Source organism: Sceloporus undulatus, chromosome 3 (genome assembly GCF_019175285.1).
Source record: "Sceloporus undulatus isolate JIND9_A2432 ecotype Alabama chromosome 3, SceUnd_v1.1, whole genome shotgun sequence".
In the NCBI taxonomy this organism is placed as follows: Eukaryota; Metazoa; Chordata; class Lepidosauria; order Squamata; family Phrynosomatidae; genus Sceloporus; species Sceloporus undulatus.
The window spans coordinates 37,273,774-37,288,959 of record NC_056524.1 but is presented as its reverse complement, the minus strand read 5'-3'; the positions used below and the strand labels follow the sequence as shown (position 1 = coordinate 37,288,959).

Below are 15,186 nucleotides of genomic sequence, written 5' to 3'. Positions count from 1 at the left end.
CTGGAGGATGCTCCAATCCAGAATCACTCCCAAGCCAAAAATGTGACAAAGTGGGCTGCAGTTCATCCCAAACATTTATGCCACAATAAATTTACCAGTCTCTAAGATGCCATGAATCCCCCTCCCCAACAGTCTTGTGGGTGATTTCATACAAAAGAGAAAGAGTTAAATGGCAGGATCCACTCACTGGGCCTCCAGACATCAATGAAAGATGGCTTTGCAGGTGATGGTAGTGTTTCAAATGTTACGGTATATTATGCAGGTTGGTGAATAACAAAGAATCTCACTTCAGAACAAGCAACGCTGGGTACAGTGGAGTTGTACTGCCTCCTGCTCCTCCTTTGGTAGAAATACTCAGTCTATTCTTATTTGTCTCTGATTTATGGAAGTACTACAGAGAGAAGAATAGTGGCAAATTCACACACCGATTGTGGGGAAACATAGCACAAAAACTGTCCATAGGATAAATTTCCTATCTGCCCCATTACATTTCTCCTTCCTTCTCCTTCCTTCATTCTCTTTATCTCCTGTCTCATGTGTGCCATCTCCTCTGAGTTTTGAGTCACATCTGTTTTTGTATCTTAGATCTGCACTGCATCACATCATTTATTGTCAATGTCACTATCACAATCTTTATCAACAGATGTGAAGAGAGATGAACAAACACACCAGACCGAGACTGGATGATCTATGTGCTGCACAGAAAACATGCCAGGTATGTCCTCCACTGCAATACATCCAGATATGCTGCAGTGTAAATCATACTTTGGATACTTTGTCTGGATCAATTGCTTCAGAGGGAATTGCTCAAAACTGAAATTCCACAAATAGTTTTCCTAGCTGCAGGTTATTTCAAAAACCATATTAGTGTGCCTGAAAACATGACTCTTGGTCTCCATTTCTACAGATTGACATATTTCTTTTTGAATTTTCTTGGAAGACATCTTTAGGCTAATTCTTTCTCATTGCTTTGGCAAAGCTGTGATGTAAACAACTCCATAAACACCAACATGCATAAAATTGAACCAAATAAAAATCACCTTTGGAATAAGTTACCTCTAGAATCTCATGGAAGGAAGCAGGAGGACTTTATTGATTTTGAAAAGTGAAGAAAACAATATCCCATTATGAAAAATTATAATAATTATGTTCAGAGCTCAGCAGTATTACAATGTGTTACTTTAGAGGTAACAAAGATATATTACAAACCAACATACAGTACAAACTGATAGACTGGCACAAATACCCTAAAGTCCCTAGATCCTATCTGCTCTTGGAAAATAAGCATTTGCTACCATACCAAGGTGAACATGCCTGATCTTGTCTGATTTCTAAAGTTAAGCAGGGTTGAGACTAATTAGTTCTTGGATGAGAGACCACCTGGGAATAACATTTCTGGAAACCCTGGGGATCTATGGCCACTAAGAGCTGACAATACAGGGCTAGATAAACAAATGGGCTGATGAGGTATAACACAGCTTCTTAAAATTCTGTTTTTAAGAAACCCACAACTACGTGCTGTAGTAACGTGTTTGTAGACTTCCCAGCCTCAGACAAGGAAGTAGGGTCTATAGCTATACATCAACAAGGGAGCCTCTTTCTAGTCACACTGCTCCTCCATGCAAGCAACATCTCATATGGAACACAGGGTGTATATGCTTGTTTCTGTCTGGTTATCTCTGTCTCTTCCCCTCTCTCTTTATACAATGTTATATACAAGGTAAATAGCTCTCTGTGTGTGTGTGTCTGTGTGTCTGTGTGTGTCTGTGTAAAAGCTAGCATAGTGTAGTGGTTTGAAAGTTGGACTATGACTCTGCAGAACAGGGTTCAATTCCTGGTTCAGCCACGTAAACCCACTGGTTGACCTTGGGTAAGTCATTCTCAGCCTCGGAGAGGATGGCAAGGGCAAACCATTCTGAAAAAAACCTGCAGAGAAAACCCTATGATAGGTTAGACTAAGAGTTGCCATAAGTTAAAAAAAAATGACTTGAAGGCATACAACACACACACATACACACACATATATAAACAGGGTTTTGCAAGTCTGAAGATCTTAATGGAAAGATCAGCTTCAAGCAATTATAAATCAAGGTTCTATAATATTTGATCAAAACCTACTGCATGACCTTTGATAAGTCATATTCTCTCAGCCTTCGAAGAACACAAAGGCAAAAGCAAACTACCGCTGAACAAATCTTTCCAAGAAAACTCAATGATAGGGTCACCTTAGAGTCACCAGAAGTAACTTCAGAACCATTGGCAATAATCTATGTGAATTCTTGGTGAACAGTAGAAGTCCCAGCAGACTGAAGGAGGGAAAATGTTGTCCCCATCTTCAAAAAAAAGGGTGTGTGTGTGTAGGACCACTCAGCCAGCCTGGCATCAATACCAGGAAAGATCCTAGAGCAGCTCATTAAACAGACAGTCTGTAATCACTTAGAAATCATCATCATCATCATCATCATCATCATCATCATCATCATCTTTATTTCTACCCCGCCTTTCCACGGGTGTGATCAAGGCGGCTTACAAAAATACAGTTAAAACATCATGAATGAATGTCATGATCAATCAAAGTCAAAGGGATTTCTCAAAAATAACTCATGCCTGACTATCTTACCTCTTTTTTCATAGCTTGGTAGATGAAAGAAATGTTATGAATGTAACATGTCTTGATTTCAAAAAAGCCTTTAACAAGGACCCCCATGATATTGTTCCAAATAACCTACTGAAATGTGGGGTAAATAATGTGATTTTTATGTGATTTTGTAATTGGTTGACCGCTGAACCCAAAGGGTATCCAAAGGTACTCATCAATGACTCCACCTTATCCTGGAAAGAAGTGACTAGTGGTGTGTCACAGTTTTCTGTGCTGGGCTAAGTGCTATTCAACATCAATTACTTAAAAGATAGAATTCTAGGCATATTTATCAAATTTGCAGATACACTAAATTAGGAGGGATAGCTAATACCTCAAAGCACAAGATCAGATTTCAAAATGACTTTAACAGGTTAAAAAGACAGGTCAAAACTAACAAAATGAATTTCAACAGGGAGAAATGTAAGGTTGGGCAGTAAACATGAAATGTACAAATATAGTATGGGAGACAACTGGCTGGACAACAGTACATCAAGTGGGATCTAGGATTCTTAGTGGGCCAGAAGCTGAACTTGAGTCAATAGTGGTAGAGTTCAAAGATATTCCCATGTCAATCTGTAGAATCAGTATGTAGAGAGATCTTGTAGTACCTTTGGACTAACTAAAAAAAGAACTTGGCAACATGAGCTTTCATAGACTTAAGTCTACTTTCTCAGTTGAATTTGGTGGAGTGGAAAGCCAGGGACAGACTTACACATACCATTAATGTGTGAGAATGTCAGTTCAAATTCAAAATCCTTTGTGTATGGAAATGAAATGGCAAGTCCAGTTTTAAATGGTTGTTAGTGAACAAAGACAGAGGAAATTAGTCTGGAGGTCACAAAAATAGATGAGTATGGGAAACAGAGATTGATGTAATGAACAGGTCAAGGGTGCTCCCATGATGGTGGATATTAGATAGTGTTGAAATGTGTGTAGTATGCCAGTAAACCATTATCTTTGTTCAACCCGTTGCTGATAGATTGTAGTCTGTGGATGAATTCCAATTCTGCTGTTTTTCTTTCTAACCTTCCTTTGTAGTTCTTTTGTTCAAAGACCACTGTTTTGAGGTCTGTGATGGAATACCCAAGAAGATTGAAATATTCTGCCACTGGTTTTTGCGTATTCCCCTTCCTAACATCTGATTTATGTCCATAAATCCTCATGAGGGCACCCTTGACCTGTTCATTACACCGCTGTGCTTCATTGGATATCACATCACATCAGAATGCTTCATCGGATATCTGGCCCAATTTCCTGAGGAACTGCTGGGTCATGACTATGTTCAGAAAGTATACAGATAGTGTGGTGCATGACTCATGGGCTCATGATAAGGTGAGGCTTGCCCCATTAAACCAATTTGCCCCCTGGCCAAGAAAAAAAAGCATCACTTCCTTTCTCTCAAAGGCTGCATCCACATTGCAGAAATAATCTGGCTAATTCTGGAAACGAGCAAAGCTCTGGTGCCACAACTATTGTTCCCAAAATTCCATAGCATTGAGCCATGGTAGTTAAAGTGGTGTCAAACCAGATTATTTCTGCAGTGTGGATGCAGCTCTTGTATCTGTCTGCTTGCCTCCCTGGATGCTTTCATAGCACTTGACGAAGCAGCAGAAAGGAAATGAAACATAGGACTTTATCACACGGGGAAAATTGGAAGGTTAACCAAAGGTTAATCTGGGGTCACCCAAGGTATTTCATGTAATTTCGCGAAATATTTTCAAAATCTCACGCAAACAGAAGGCAATCCAAATGCAATCATGAGGCATTCCAAGAATAGCTGAATTCGGAAAAATATCGAATTTATAAATCCTTTTTCACTGCGAATTTGCAGTCAATTTGCATTTGCATTAGTATGAAATGCATCTCCAGTTTGGCCATGGGATTACTGTCGGCCATGGGATCCTGTCCTCCCTGCGCATGCACAAACACGCTAATTCGAAATCAAGAAGTCGATGGGTATGTACTCATGTGATGATTTTATTTGCATTCGCACTGCTTTCTCTTTCAGATGCATGCTGTGTTCATCTGTAAATGTGATAAGCTACTACATAATTTCTTGCATTTTCAGATTGCCCTCCCTTTCTTCTTCTTATGGGATGGTGATACATTCCTCTGTGTGAAAAACTCCATAGAAATAGCCTTGCATGTTGCTCTCTCTACCAAACATGCCTGAAGAATTGCTCCCAGAGCTTATTGGAGTTATGTGCATCTAAAAAATAATTTCTGAGAATGGGGAAGGTGCTTGTAGGGCTTTAAGAGCATCAAGGGGCAGAGCTGTCTCCAGCTGTGCAAATAAAATTGTCAACATTGAAAACAGCTTTTTTTTCTAAAATCTGCCAAGCCTTTCACAGTCTTTATTGGTGTCAAACAGGGAAAATGCAGTTTCAAATGTCTTTTACAGGGTTAAGTGATAGCAAATTATATATTATGTTTTTAAGTAAGTATAACAGAAAAGAGGGATGCAACCATCAGTAAGTGAAGTACTGTTTGTATTCTTTTGTATTGTAGTTTTATACATACACACACACACACACATGTTGGTTTGTGTTCATCTAATAAAAATGATGTAAAATCAAAAAAAGTCTTTCACAGGGTTCCATGGCAACTTGAAGACAGGTTTCATTTTTTCTATTTGCATTTTTCACAGAGAAAGTGAGAGAGAGCATCTGTCTGTCTGTGAAATACAGTTGCGTGTCCACAAATACTGCTATCTCTCTGGATGACCCCAAGATGAACTAATATATTTTAATTGACATTTCATTTGCACAAGATAATGGTTGCAAGATGACTGTGCTTTCGGTTTGTTTTATACAAACTCTCTTCCCAGAATGACAGCATTGGTCATTTCAGCCTTGGATATTGTTATCAAAAAGTGGGGGGAAAGGATGCTGGAGTCCACTGAATTTATTTATTTATGGGATTTATGAGTAAATATCAACAACCCTTGTCGTGATTTGGGGCCTCTGGTCACACCTTTAATTCATCTTTGTAAAGCAAGATGGTTGTTTTTGATGGGTGGAGTCCACATTTCCTTTTACAAAGCTCACTGATGAATGCAAGGCATCAAAGGTGTGTGTCTCTCTCAAATGACATGTGAGTTTCAGCTACATAAATGTCAGCTACATAAATCTTTGCCCTGGGGTTTTTTGGTTTGAAGCAGAAGTCTCAGAAAACACCACACCTTTGAACCATTTGTTGTTTTGTGTGAGGGAGGAGGACAAAGATTTGAAAGTTATTTTTTAATGCTACAACTCCCCGAATGGCTATACTGGCTGTTGAATTCTGAAAGTTGTAGTCGCCCCTCTCCCCCACCCCCAATAAAAATTTCAAGCCCCAGTGTCTGAGATGATTACTTCACTCTGCCCCTTGCAACAGCCAGCCCTTATATTTCAAAACCCCAAAGATAACTCTGATGTCAAGGACCACTTCTGATGACTCATCTGCTTGGCATAATATTTTCTTAGATAGGAGCCTTCAGAAACATACAAAACAGATAGTGATTTCTTTCACACTACACAGTTACAGCAGTTTGACACCAGTTGAACTACCATGGCTGCATCCTACAGAATCCTGAGGTTTGCCATTTGGTGGAGCACGAGAACTTTCTGGTAGACCATTCTGAATACCTAAGAAAAGGTACAAATCCCAGGATACCATAAGATTGTACCATATAGTTAAAGTAATAACAAAGTCCTATAATTGTGTAGGGTGAAAAAGACCCTAAGTCTTTTATGCACACAGGAGTGAATCCCACTGAACTCAGTGAGTATTACTTCTAAGTAGAATCATAAAAGAGCATACCACACCAACACAAACAAACCCATATGAGTTTTGCCTTGTAAAAACAAAAATAATGACCATGGCTTGGTTTGTGAGGAAGGTTTCCCTGTTCATCTACCCACCACACTGTCCGCTTGTTAAGCTTGTTTAGCAGAAAGCTATGTCTTGCCAAACAATACTGGCAGCAAAAGAGCAAATTCCATTCCATCCTCCACACCCTGCTCTGTTCAAGGAGGAGATTAATTTTGAAACATCTGTCTGGAACCTTATTGTACCAATAACAAAGGCTCAATATCAACTAGGGTGACCCTTTTTTGTCTGTGCATTAATGATTCATTCCCTTAAAACAGGAGTGGAGAAAGTGCAGCCCTTCAGATGTAGTTAGACTGCAACATCCAATATTCCTCACCAGCGGCTGCAGCTGCTGGGAATTGCAATCAGACAACATCTAGAGGACCACACCAAGTTAGTCACAGTATTGTACTCCCCACCCCTACCATTCACTTGAGTTCAGAGGCCAGACAAATGAGTTTGGCCCTCTCCAGATGGGCCTTTGTGGCGCCCCTGTCACATGCTAGAGGTTGGCTGAGGGCACACCGCCCATATTGGCCTCATCCCTAGCACGTGACGGGGGTGTCAAAATGGCGGCGCCCTGTACACACGGGTGCCACCATTTTGATGCGATGGACACTTAGCATCCGCACATCCCGGGACCATCCCTTTTTGGGTGGTCTGTATCCCGCCATAGTATCACCTGGTCCTAAGAGCTTTCCCTTCTATGGGAAAAAAATCTGCATACAACCAGATATTCTAGTGTCATTGTTGTCTGAACCTTGATTCCTGTATTCAGGCACCATGCAGGGTAACTGAAGTGCACAATTTTTCTATATATATTTTAAACAGAAGAAACTGGTGATCCATACCTCTTTCCATTTCCATGCAACAGAAATGGACAGTGTAGCCACAAAGATAGGCAAGGGTGGCCCTTCCATTAGGCAGTGTTAGACAGCTACCTCCGGCAGAAAATGCTTTCACAGATGAAAACAGGGACAGGTATGGCCAAACAATACTTGACTGCAGTCAAGATGGCAGGTATTATTAATGAGAAAAAGCATGCAAGTTAGGAAAGGCTGCAGAAGTTTGTTTTTCCTGAGCCTATTGGGAAAGGCAAGATTCTGCCTCACCTCTCTTTTACTGCCCTCCCACCCTGCTGAGTTGAGTGCAAACTTCTGTATTTGAACTCAGTCTGCAGCAACTGAAGTAAGCTGAGGACAACGCAAGAAAGTGGGAGGCAGGGAGAGAAACTGGGACATTTTAAAAGCTGCAGAAAAAGTGGGATGACATAAGATTATGCAGGACTGCTACTGGCAAATTGAGACAATTGGATGGTATGGAAACAGTGATGAAATGTTGAAATATATAGTTGTGTGTACAACACAGCCTTCCCCCCCACCATTAAGTTGGCTCTTGGATCTCAGGCTCAAGATACTGTTCTTTCTCTAGCCAGTGTCATGAACATAGAATGAAAAGTGTCATCTTGTCTTTCTTATCAGGCAGTAAAATAGTTTCATCCAACCCTGAAGGTGGACTATTTAAGGGACAATTAATAAGCTGAGACGCAATACAGATGGGCCCAAGAGGTGGCGGCAGCGCACCATGATTATGCGCGAGGGGCAGAGCTTCCTGACGCGCCTTGCCCCTCGCGCGTAATGAGTGTGTTAAAATGGTGGCACCCTATACAGATGGGCGCCACCATTTTGACATCGCGAATGCGCAGCGTCCTGACGTCGCACCCCGGAAGAGACGCCACGAGTGCGCGCGTTGGCACTTGAGGCGTCTCTTCCGGGTTGCCGGAAGGAGCGCGATTTTCGCGCTCCTTTTTTGAAGCGTGGAGGAGTCGCGCAGTTTGGCTGCTGCAACTCCTCCGCGCTGGAACCAGCAGTGGCCCGAGACCGCCCCTCTTGGGCGGTCTGTAACTGGCCTAAGTTTCTAAACTTTGCTCTGGACATAATGATCTTACAGGGGCGAAGCAGTTCTTTAGGCACCATTGTGTATTGCTGCCCTTGCTTTAAAATTAAGTAAATCCGGGCTCAGGTGTATGGAGTTCTGTTTTCTTTAGCCTCAGAGTTCTTCCTTCATGGCATCTTTTACAAGTGCTCTGACATATGTTAAAATCACAGCTAGAAGTGTTCACAAAACTGTTTCAACACACTAAAATAAATCATCTTCCTTCATAAATTAATGTATCTTTCATAGCATTTAAATGGTAATATGGCTCACCCCTGAAATAAATATTTTTAGAGGGAGGAATTTAAGTGTTTCTCCCTTCCTTTCCTTCTTTCTTTGTAGGGTCACCCTTTACTGCTTCTTTGAAAGGTTGGGTTTCTACCCATGGTACCAAAATGTCTTTATTCACTCCTGGGGAAAGGATCTGACCTGTCTTCTACTCACACTGCCTATAATGGTAGCAGACAGAAGAATGAGTTTCTAATTGCCCCCTTTTAAAACCCTCTTTTTCATTTTTACTAGACATATTTGACTGTTCAAAAAATATTTCCTTCCACTAATAACACAAAATGATGTAGAGTCATCCTTGAGTGTGTGCATTCCTGTTAGACATCTCCAGCGTGTAGGCTGTGTGACCTTTTGCAGAGATTTGATGAAGTACATGTGGAGGAGGAGGTAGGAAAGAAAATGTGTTGAAAGCACTTTCTATACTGTTATTCAAGCAAGAAGATTCAACCCCCTTTCCCAGCATCGCCATATTGGGAATGGCTACACCTGTTGAAATTCTGGCTGCCACACATCTGCAGATGATAGTGATGTCCATTGCCTCCCAGCTTGATTCCTCCTTAAATTTGGGGAATTTTTAAACATTTAGTAGGAATTTCTGAAAATTCCATATGTTTTCATTGTGGCTTCCTTAATTCCCAAATACGTATCCTCTAGTTCTTGTAACTTCAACCCTATGAACCCCAAGATCAAATCTCTCACTGTCTGTGCTTTCTACATAAGGAGATACCTTGTGGGGTCTTCCTCTGTCGATGGGAGGTCTCCTTAGCATCTGGTATCACTTTCATTCACTTGGTAAGACTTTACTTGCTTGCGCAGGAATTTATGACTCTAATGGCAGAGTCCCATAGGTGTGGGTCCCATTCTACATCAGGCTTAGTTCAAAGCAGGCTGGGAACAACCTGAAATGGGGCCATTTGAGAGAGCCACATCAAACCCGACATCAGAATTAAGACATGGGTACCATTCCAAGGGTATGGGAGGGGAAGAAACTGAGGAAGCAATGTAACTTGAAATAACTCAAGTAGTCTTGAATAACTAAGGACCTTATCAGACACATTTCCCCCCTGTTATGGGCACGGGAAGGGGACGCTTGGGGCCATGTGAGTCCAAGAAAAAAACGCATTTAACCACACCCCAAAGTCTCCTCAAAATTGCCCACTTCCATCATCCATTTAATGCTGAAGCATGTCCTTTGGCTTGAACGGAATACTTCCATGTCAGCCAAAGGATGTGCCTCAGCACTGAATGGGAACAGCTTGACACAGGTCAACGGAATCCTCATTTTGAGGACACATTGGTGTGTGGTAAAATGCGTTTTTTCTTGGACTCTCATGGCCCCGAGTGTCCCCTTCCCGTGCCCATAACGGGGAACAAAATGAGTCCGATAACGTACAGTACTAAGTTACAGTGGTACCCCGGGTTACGAATTTAATTCGTTCCGCGGCGCCGTTCGTAACCCGAAAGATTTCGCAACCCGAAAAAAGGCTTTCCGCTAGCGCTGGAAAGCCGCGGCTTTTAAATTTCGAGCCAAAAAGCGCCGAAACACACCAAAAAAAATTTCGTAACCCGAAAAATCTTTTGTTACCCGGAACAGTTTTTTCCAAGCTAACTTTTTCGTACCCCGGAAATTTCGTAACGCAATCAATTCGTATCCCGGGTACCACTGTATAGACTTGTTGGTAAGGTTATCAGTTATCTAGCCTTGTGCTTTTAATAGTGACCTAGCTATTAAGGGATTAGCCAGTGATACTTCAAATTCCTGGTCTGGAGAAAACCTTTAGTTATGACTACTTTTCATAGGATTGTCTTATCACTGTATTATACAAAACTGTCAAGAAAGCAGACAGAAACCCAGTGTGAGATGACTAAATTGTGGTTGTCGTACATTGGCCACGAGGACAAAAGGCTCATTAGAAAAGGCAGAGATGCTAGGAAAAGTGGAAGATAGCAGAGAGAAAGACCACATACCAGATGGCTAGACTCAAATCAGGGAGACCATGGGCCTGAGCCTGCAAGATGTAAGCAGAGAGGTTCAAGACAGCCGGGGGGGGGGGGGGGGGGGTTCCTGGAGATGTCTCATCCACAGGGTTAACATGAGGTTGATTCAAGAGCAGCTAATAACAACAACAGTACAAATTTTTAGAACTGTTTGCCCTGCATATGGGGGGGGGGGGTGTCTTGAAGAATCCTAGGAACAGTTAATGTTTACTAGAGTAGAAAATGTTACTCATAACTTGCTTACAAGTAGAACAAACAGAGCCCACCATAAAAGGCTTCCCATGTTTTCCCACCTTCTAGAACAGGGGTGGGCAGCCTGTTGCATATTGTTAGGCTATAGTCAGATCAAGCCTCTATAGGGTGAAGGGGAGCTGGAACCTCAACAGCAAATATTCCAGTTGGGTTTGATGGGTTGCAGTACAGCTTATACAAAGATATTCATTATAGCCTAAATATTTCTGAATGGTATCTGGCCACATTGAGCTGATGTTTGAGATAAAGAACCAGTAACAATAGGTTCTGGAGGAGGCAAAATAAAGAAATTGCAAACCCAGTTGTTTTAATTTCTTGCTCTTAGGCAAAATATGTTTTTAAATTCTATTTTTCTTCTCTGTTCAGAATGCTTTCTTTGTCTGTGCTCAGTAGAAATTGTGACAGCCATTTATGTTTTTCTTGTTTGTCTTATATATTCACTTTAAAAGCATTTATATAGATGAGTCACATGTGTGAAAAAACGTAAGAATAGAAATAGCACAGAATTTGGTGAATGGGTATGTGTACAATAACAACATTCCGGTATAATCAGAGAATCTTGTAGCCAGAGACACCCACTGGCCCAACTGTACCTGAAGAACAGGTTGGGCCAGATCTAGGACTGTCTCATGTGATGTGCCCCCTTACCAATCATATGCCATCATTCTTAGGTGCCTTCTGCTCTTTTAAAGGGTGACCGAGGGGGGAACAAACTGAATGCTGTGTAGGAGTGTTGAGGCTGAAACAGTGGAGGAAGGAGGGTGGAAGGTGAGTAAAGATTTCCTGAGCCACTGAGTTGTTTTACTAATATATGTTAGATTCTAATGTTCTTCTCCATTATTATATTTAAATATTTAAAAGGTTGATAGAGGTTAGCCATTAGTGATTGTTAGAACAAAATAAAACTCAGCTCTATGTCGCTCCTTTCTGATAATACCTACTAAGGCTGCATACTTAATTGGGAACAAACCTGTTGAATTCAATAGCATTTACATTTGAGGAGACCTGCATGGTGTACTGAGTGGTCATCTCACTGTTAAGTTGCAGGTCTGTGCACAATTAAACTGCTTCATTTCATATAATTTTATCAGCACACATAGTTGCAACTTGCAGCCTTTTATCCATTTCCTATAAGCAATAAATGTAGATGCTGATAATGAGAATACCATTGAGCACTGTCACTTAATGACAGTACATGCTAAGAGAAAGGGGAAAAGCCTGTCTTAAAGAACAAGTGAAGAATTCAAATTTCCTTTTGTTTTCTGGGAATGAGAACAAGATAAAAGTAATGAGTTTCTCCTGATTCAGTAAAGTTAATAGAAATATGACAAGCACATGCTGTGAAGTTTTCTGCTTAGTTAATTCTTTTTAATGTTGTGATATGGATTGGTCTACCTTTACGCCTTTCTGCACTGCTTCTGAAGGAAGGTAGCCGTCACAATTGCTTTCTAGAAACAGCATTATTTTGAGAAGCTCACAGCTGTCTGAAGTACGTGTTTGTTCTCTAAGCTTTTCTAAACGATATGGTGTATCTATGCCTTTTGTGTAGAAATATCTCATTCTTCTGTCGCTGCTGTAAACTTTCAAGTGAATGGAAATTAGGGTTGCTATAATTCTCTTCCACAAAACCAGGACAAAATGTAAGACATTCAAGAAAAATGGAGGACACGACCAACCAAAAGCCAAAAACATTAATAAATTAAAAAACAGTAATACAAACTCATGCTTCTCAGTCATGCTCAAAATGGAGGAGATTTTGACATTCTGCCTGGACAGAAGGTTGAAATGTAGTTTTGTGTGTTGGACTAGGACTCTGGAGACCAAAGTTCCATTTCCTGCCTATTGGGTGACCTTAGGCAAGTCACACACTCTCAGCCTCCTCAGTGGAAGGCCATGGCAAACCTCCTCTGAACAAATCTTGCCAAGAAAACCCCATCATAGATTTGCTTTAGGGTTTCCATAAGTCAGAAACAACTTGAAGGTACACAGCAACAAATAACAGTAACTGAGTACTGTACTTTTAAGTACAGTGGACAGCCCAGCATGGGAGACCAGGGTTCAAATCCCACCTCGGCCATGGAAACCCACTGGGTGACCTTGGGCAGAACTCCTCTAGGCCTCCTCAGGGGAAGATAAAGGCAAACCCCCCCCCTTTCTGAAGAAACTTGCCAAGAAACTCATGACACACACATATATCTACCTATGTGTGTGACTAATTTGTGTTTGTGTGTATAATAGTTGTGTGAATATCTGTGTATGTGTGTGTGGAGTTTGCCATTGTCTATTCCCTGAGGCTGGAGAGATTGTGAAGTTTATCGCATGGGGCTTAAACCGCTCCCAGCGCGTTCTAACGGGGGCGAGCGGGGGCGCGCACGGAATTCGATGGCACCGGAGTGGGCCCAAAACACGACTTTATCACACGGGGGGCGCGCTTGCCGCCACCGCCGCGTGTTGTCCATCGCGTCCCAATTCGTTCCAGAGGGCGCCATTTCTGGAACTGTTTCAAAGCGTCCCCAGAAATGGCGCCCTCTGGAACCGAATTGGGACGCAATGGGAATGCGCGGCGGCGGCAGCGTCCCCCCCATGCGATAAAGTCTCGTTTTGGGCCCCATTCGGGGCCCAAAACGCGACTTTATCGCATGGGGGGGAGCGCTGCCGGCCGCCGCACATTCCCATCCGGTGCCCATCGCGTTCGTGCGCGGCCCCGCTCGCCCCAGTTAGAACGCGCTGGGGAACGGTTTAAGGCCCCATGCGATAAACTCTCTCTGACTCACACACATATGTACACCCACACATATCTATATACTTATGTGTGTCAATATATTTATGTGTGAATATCTCTTGCTCTCCTCTTCCTCCCTCTGTGGTGTTGTGTGTGTGTGTGTGTGTGTGTTGTGTGTATGTGTGGTGGTTGCCATTTCTATTCCTGAAGCTGAAAGATTGGACTCTCTCTCTTCTCTCTCTCTCTCGCACCCACACACACACACACACTACATCAGAGTCACACCACAGGTAGAAACAGATATTGTGACTGCCTAGGTGTGGTGTGTGTGTATTAAATACTAAATGCCTGGGAGTGGTGGGTGGGATTGTGGCTTTAAATGCTTAGTTGGGGCTGGGAAATTAGACCCTCCAATCTGGATTGTGTCCGTTTTTCTGGGATGTATGGTAACCTATGGGAAAGGGCGGTCATGTCTTGTAAGAAACCCATGAAGCCGGAAATCTCTTGAAGCCCCACTTGTTGCCAAATTAGCACACAAACATTGCAGACTAGCAAAGTGCTTTGTTTCATTGTCTTTCCCCATCTCCACTCTACAGAAGCATTTAATGCCTTTTTTCTAAAATATCTTTGAACATGATGTTTTTACTGTACGTTATTCTAGAAGCCACAAACTATATGGTTAATACATAGAGGTGTGTGTGTGTGTGTAATTTATGGGCTACAGTTTGTGGGGATATTCGAATATATTTTCAAGCCATGGTTTTTCTTACTTGCTTTTTAAAAAGGCCTCAATGCAAGCATTACATCTTGAGGTGCATGTCTCACTTTAAAAAGATCAAACCTCTCTTCCTTCAGTGATGTTTTTGTGATCTATGAACATCTTGACTGTGTTTTAGATATACTTTTGTTGGGGTCAAAAGACCAAGAGATAATTGGGTAATTATAGCAAACAATTTTCTCCCACTGGAGAAAAAGCAGACTACTTTCCAGCAACAAAACTGTCAAAAGCTGGTGGATAAGATCACACCCTTAAAACTTAAGCATTACGTGTCTAGTTGTATGAATGGCAACTCTTGTTCCCTCTCGTTTCATGAAAAGGTCTATATGAAAAAATTGCAGAAAGGCGCCATGCAAAAATACTTTGACGCTAATTCCTGGACTGAAATGAGATACAAAATAAATGAGATCAATTATTTATACTTCCCATTTCACTAGATAGGAGTGAGGTATTTCCACCACTTGGGTGTTACAGAGGGTGGGGGTGAAACATTCCTACCACCGGATGGGAGTGGTTTGAAATTGGTCTTTGGAGAAACAAAGGCATGGTTCTAACATAATGAAATGGGTGTTGAAGACAAGTTTGGGCATGGATGAGTAACGTCAGTGCAGGGTGGGAGAACACTCTGCAGATCTTGAGAAAATTTTGTATTTGTGTTTAGTATGCTCGGATGCCTCTATGGGGGATATTGTTAGAGCCTGGTTGTGAACAACACTTGTC

General features: G+C 41.8%; 1 protein-coding gene across 2 annotated transcripts in view; it reads left to right on the top strand.

The window, feature by feature from the left end:
* The window catches only part of UPK1B (uroplakin 1B), a 49,043-nt gene that overhangs the window by 6,895 nt on the left and 26,962 nt on the right, over nucleotides 1–15,186 (top strand). The window contains exon 2 of one of the 2 annotated variants that reach the window (XM_042459098.1): nucleotides 644–715. In XM_042459098.1, the coding sequence (XP_042315032.1) occupies nucleotides 684–715 (32 nt within the window). In that variant the 5' untranslated portion in view covers nucleotides 644–683. Of the gene's footprint in view, nucleotides 1–643; nucleotides 716–11,649; nucleotides 11,735–15,186 lie in introns of those variants that run through there. The other variant, XM_042459099.1, reaches the window with a different exon arrangement.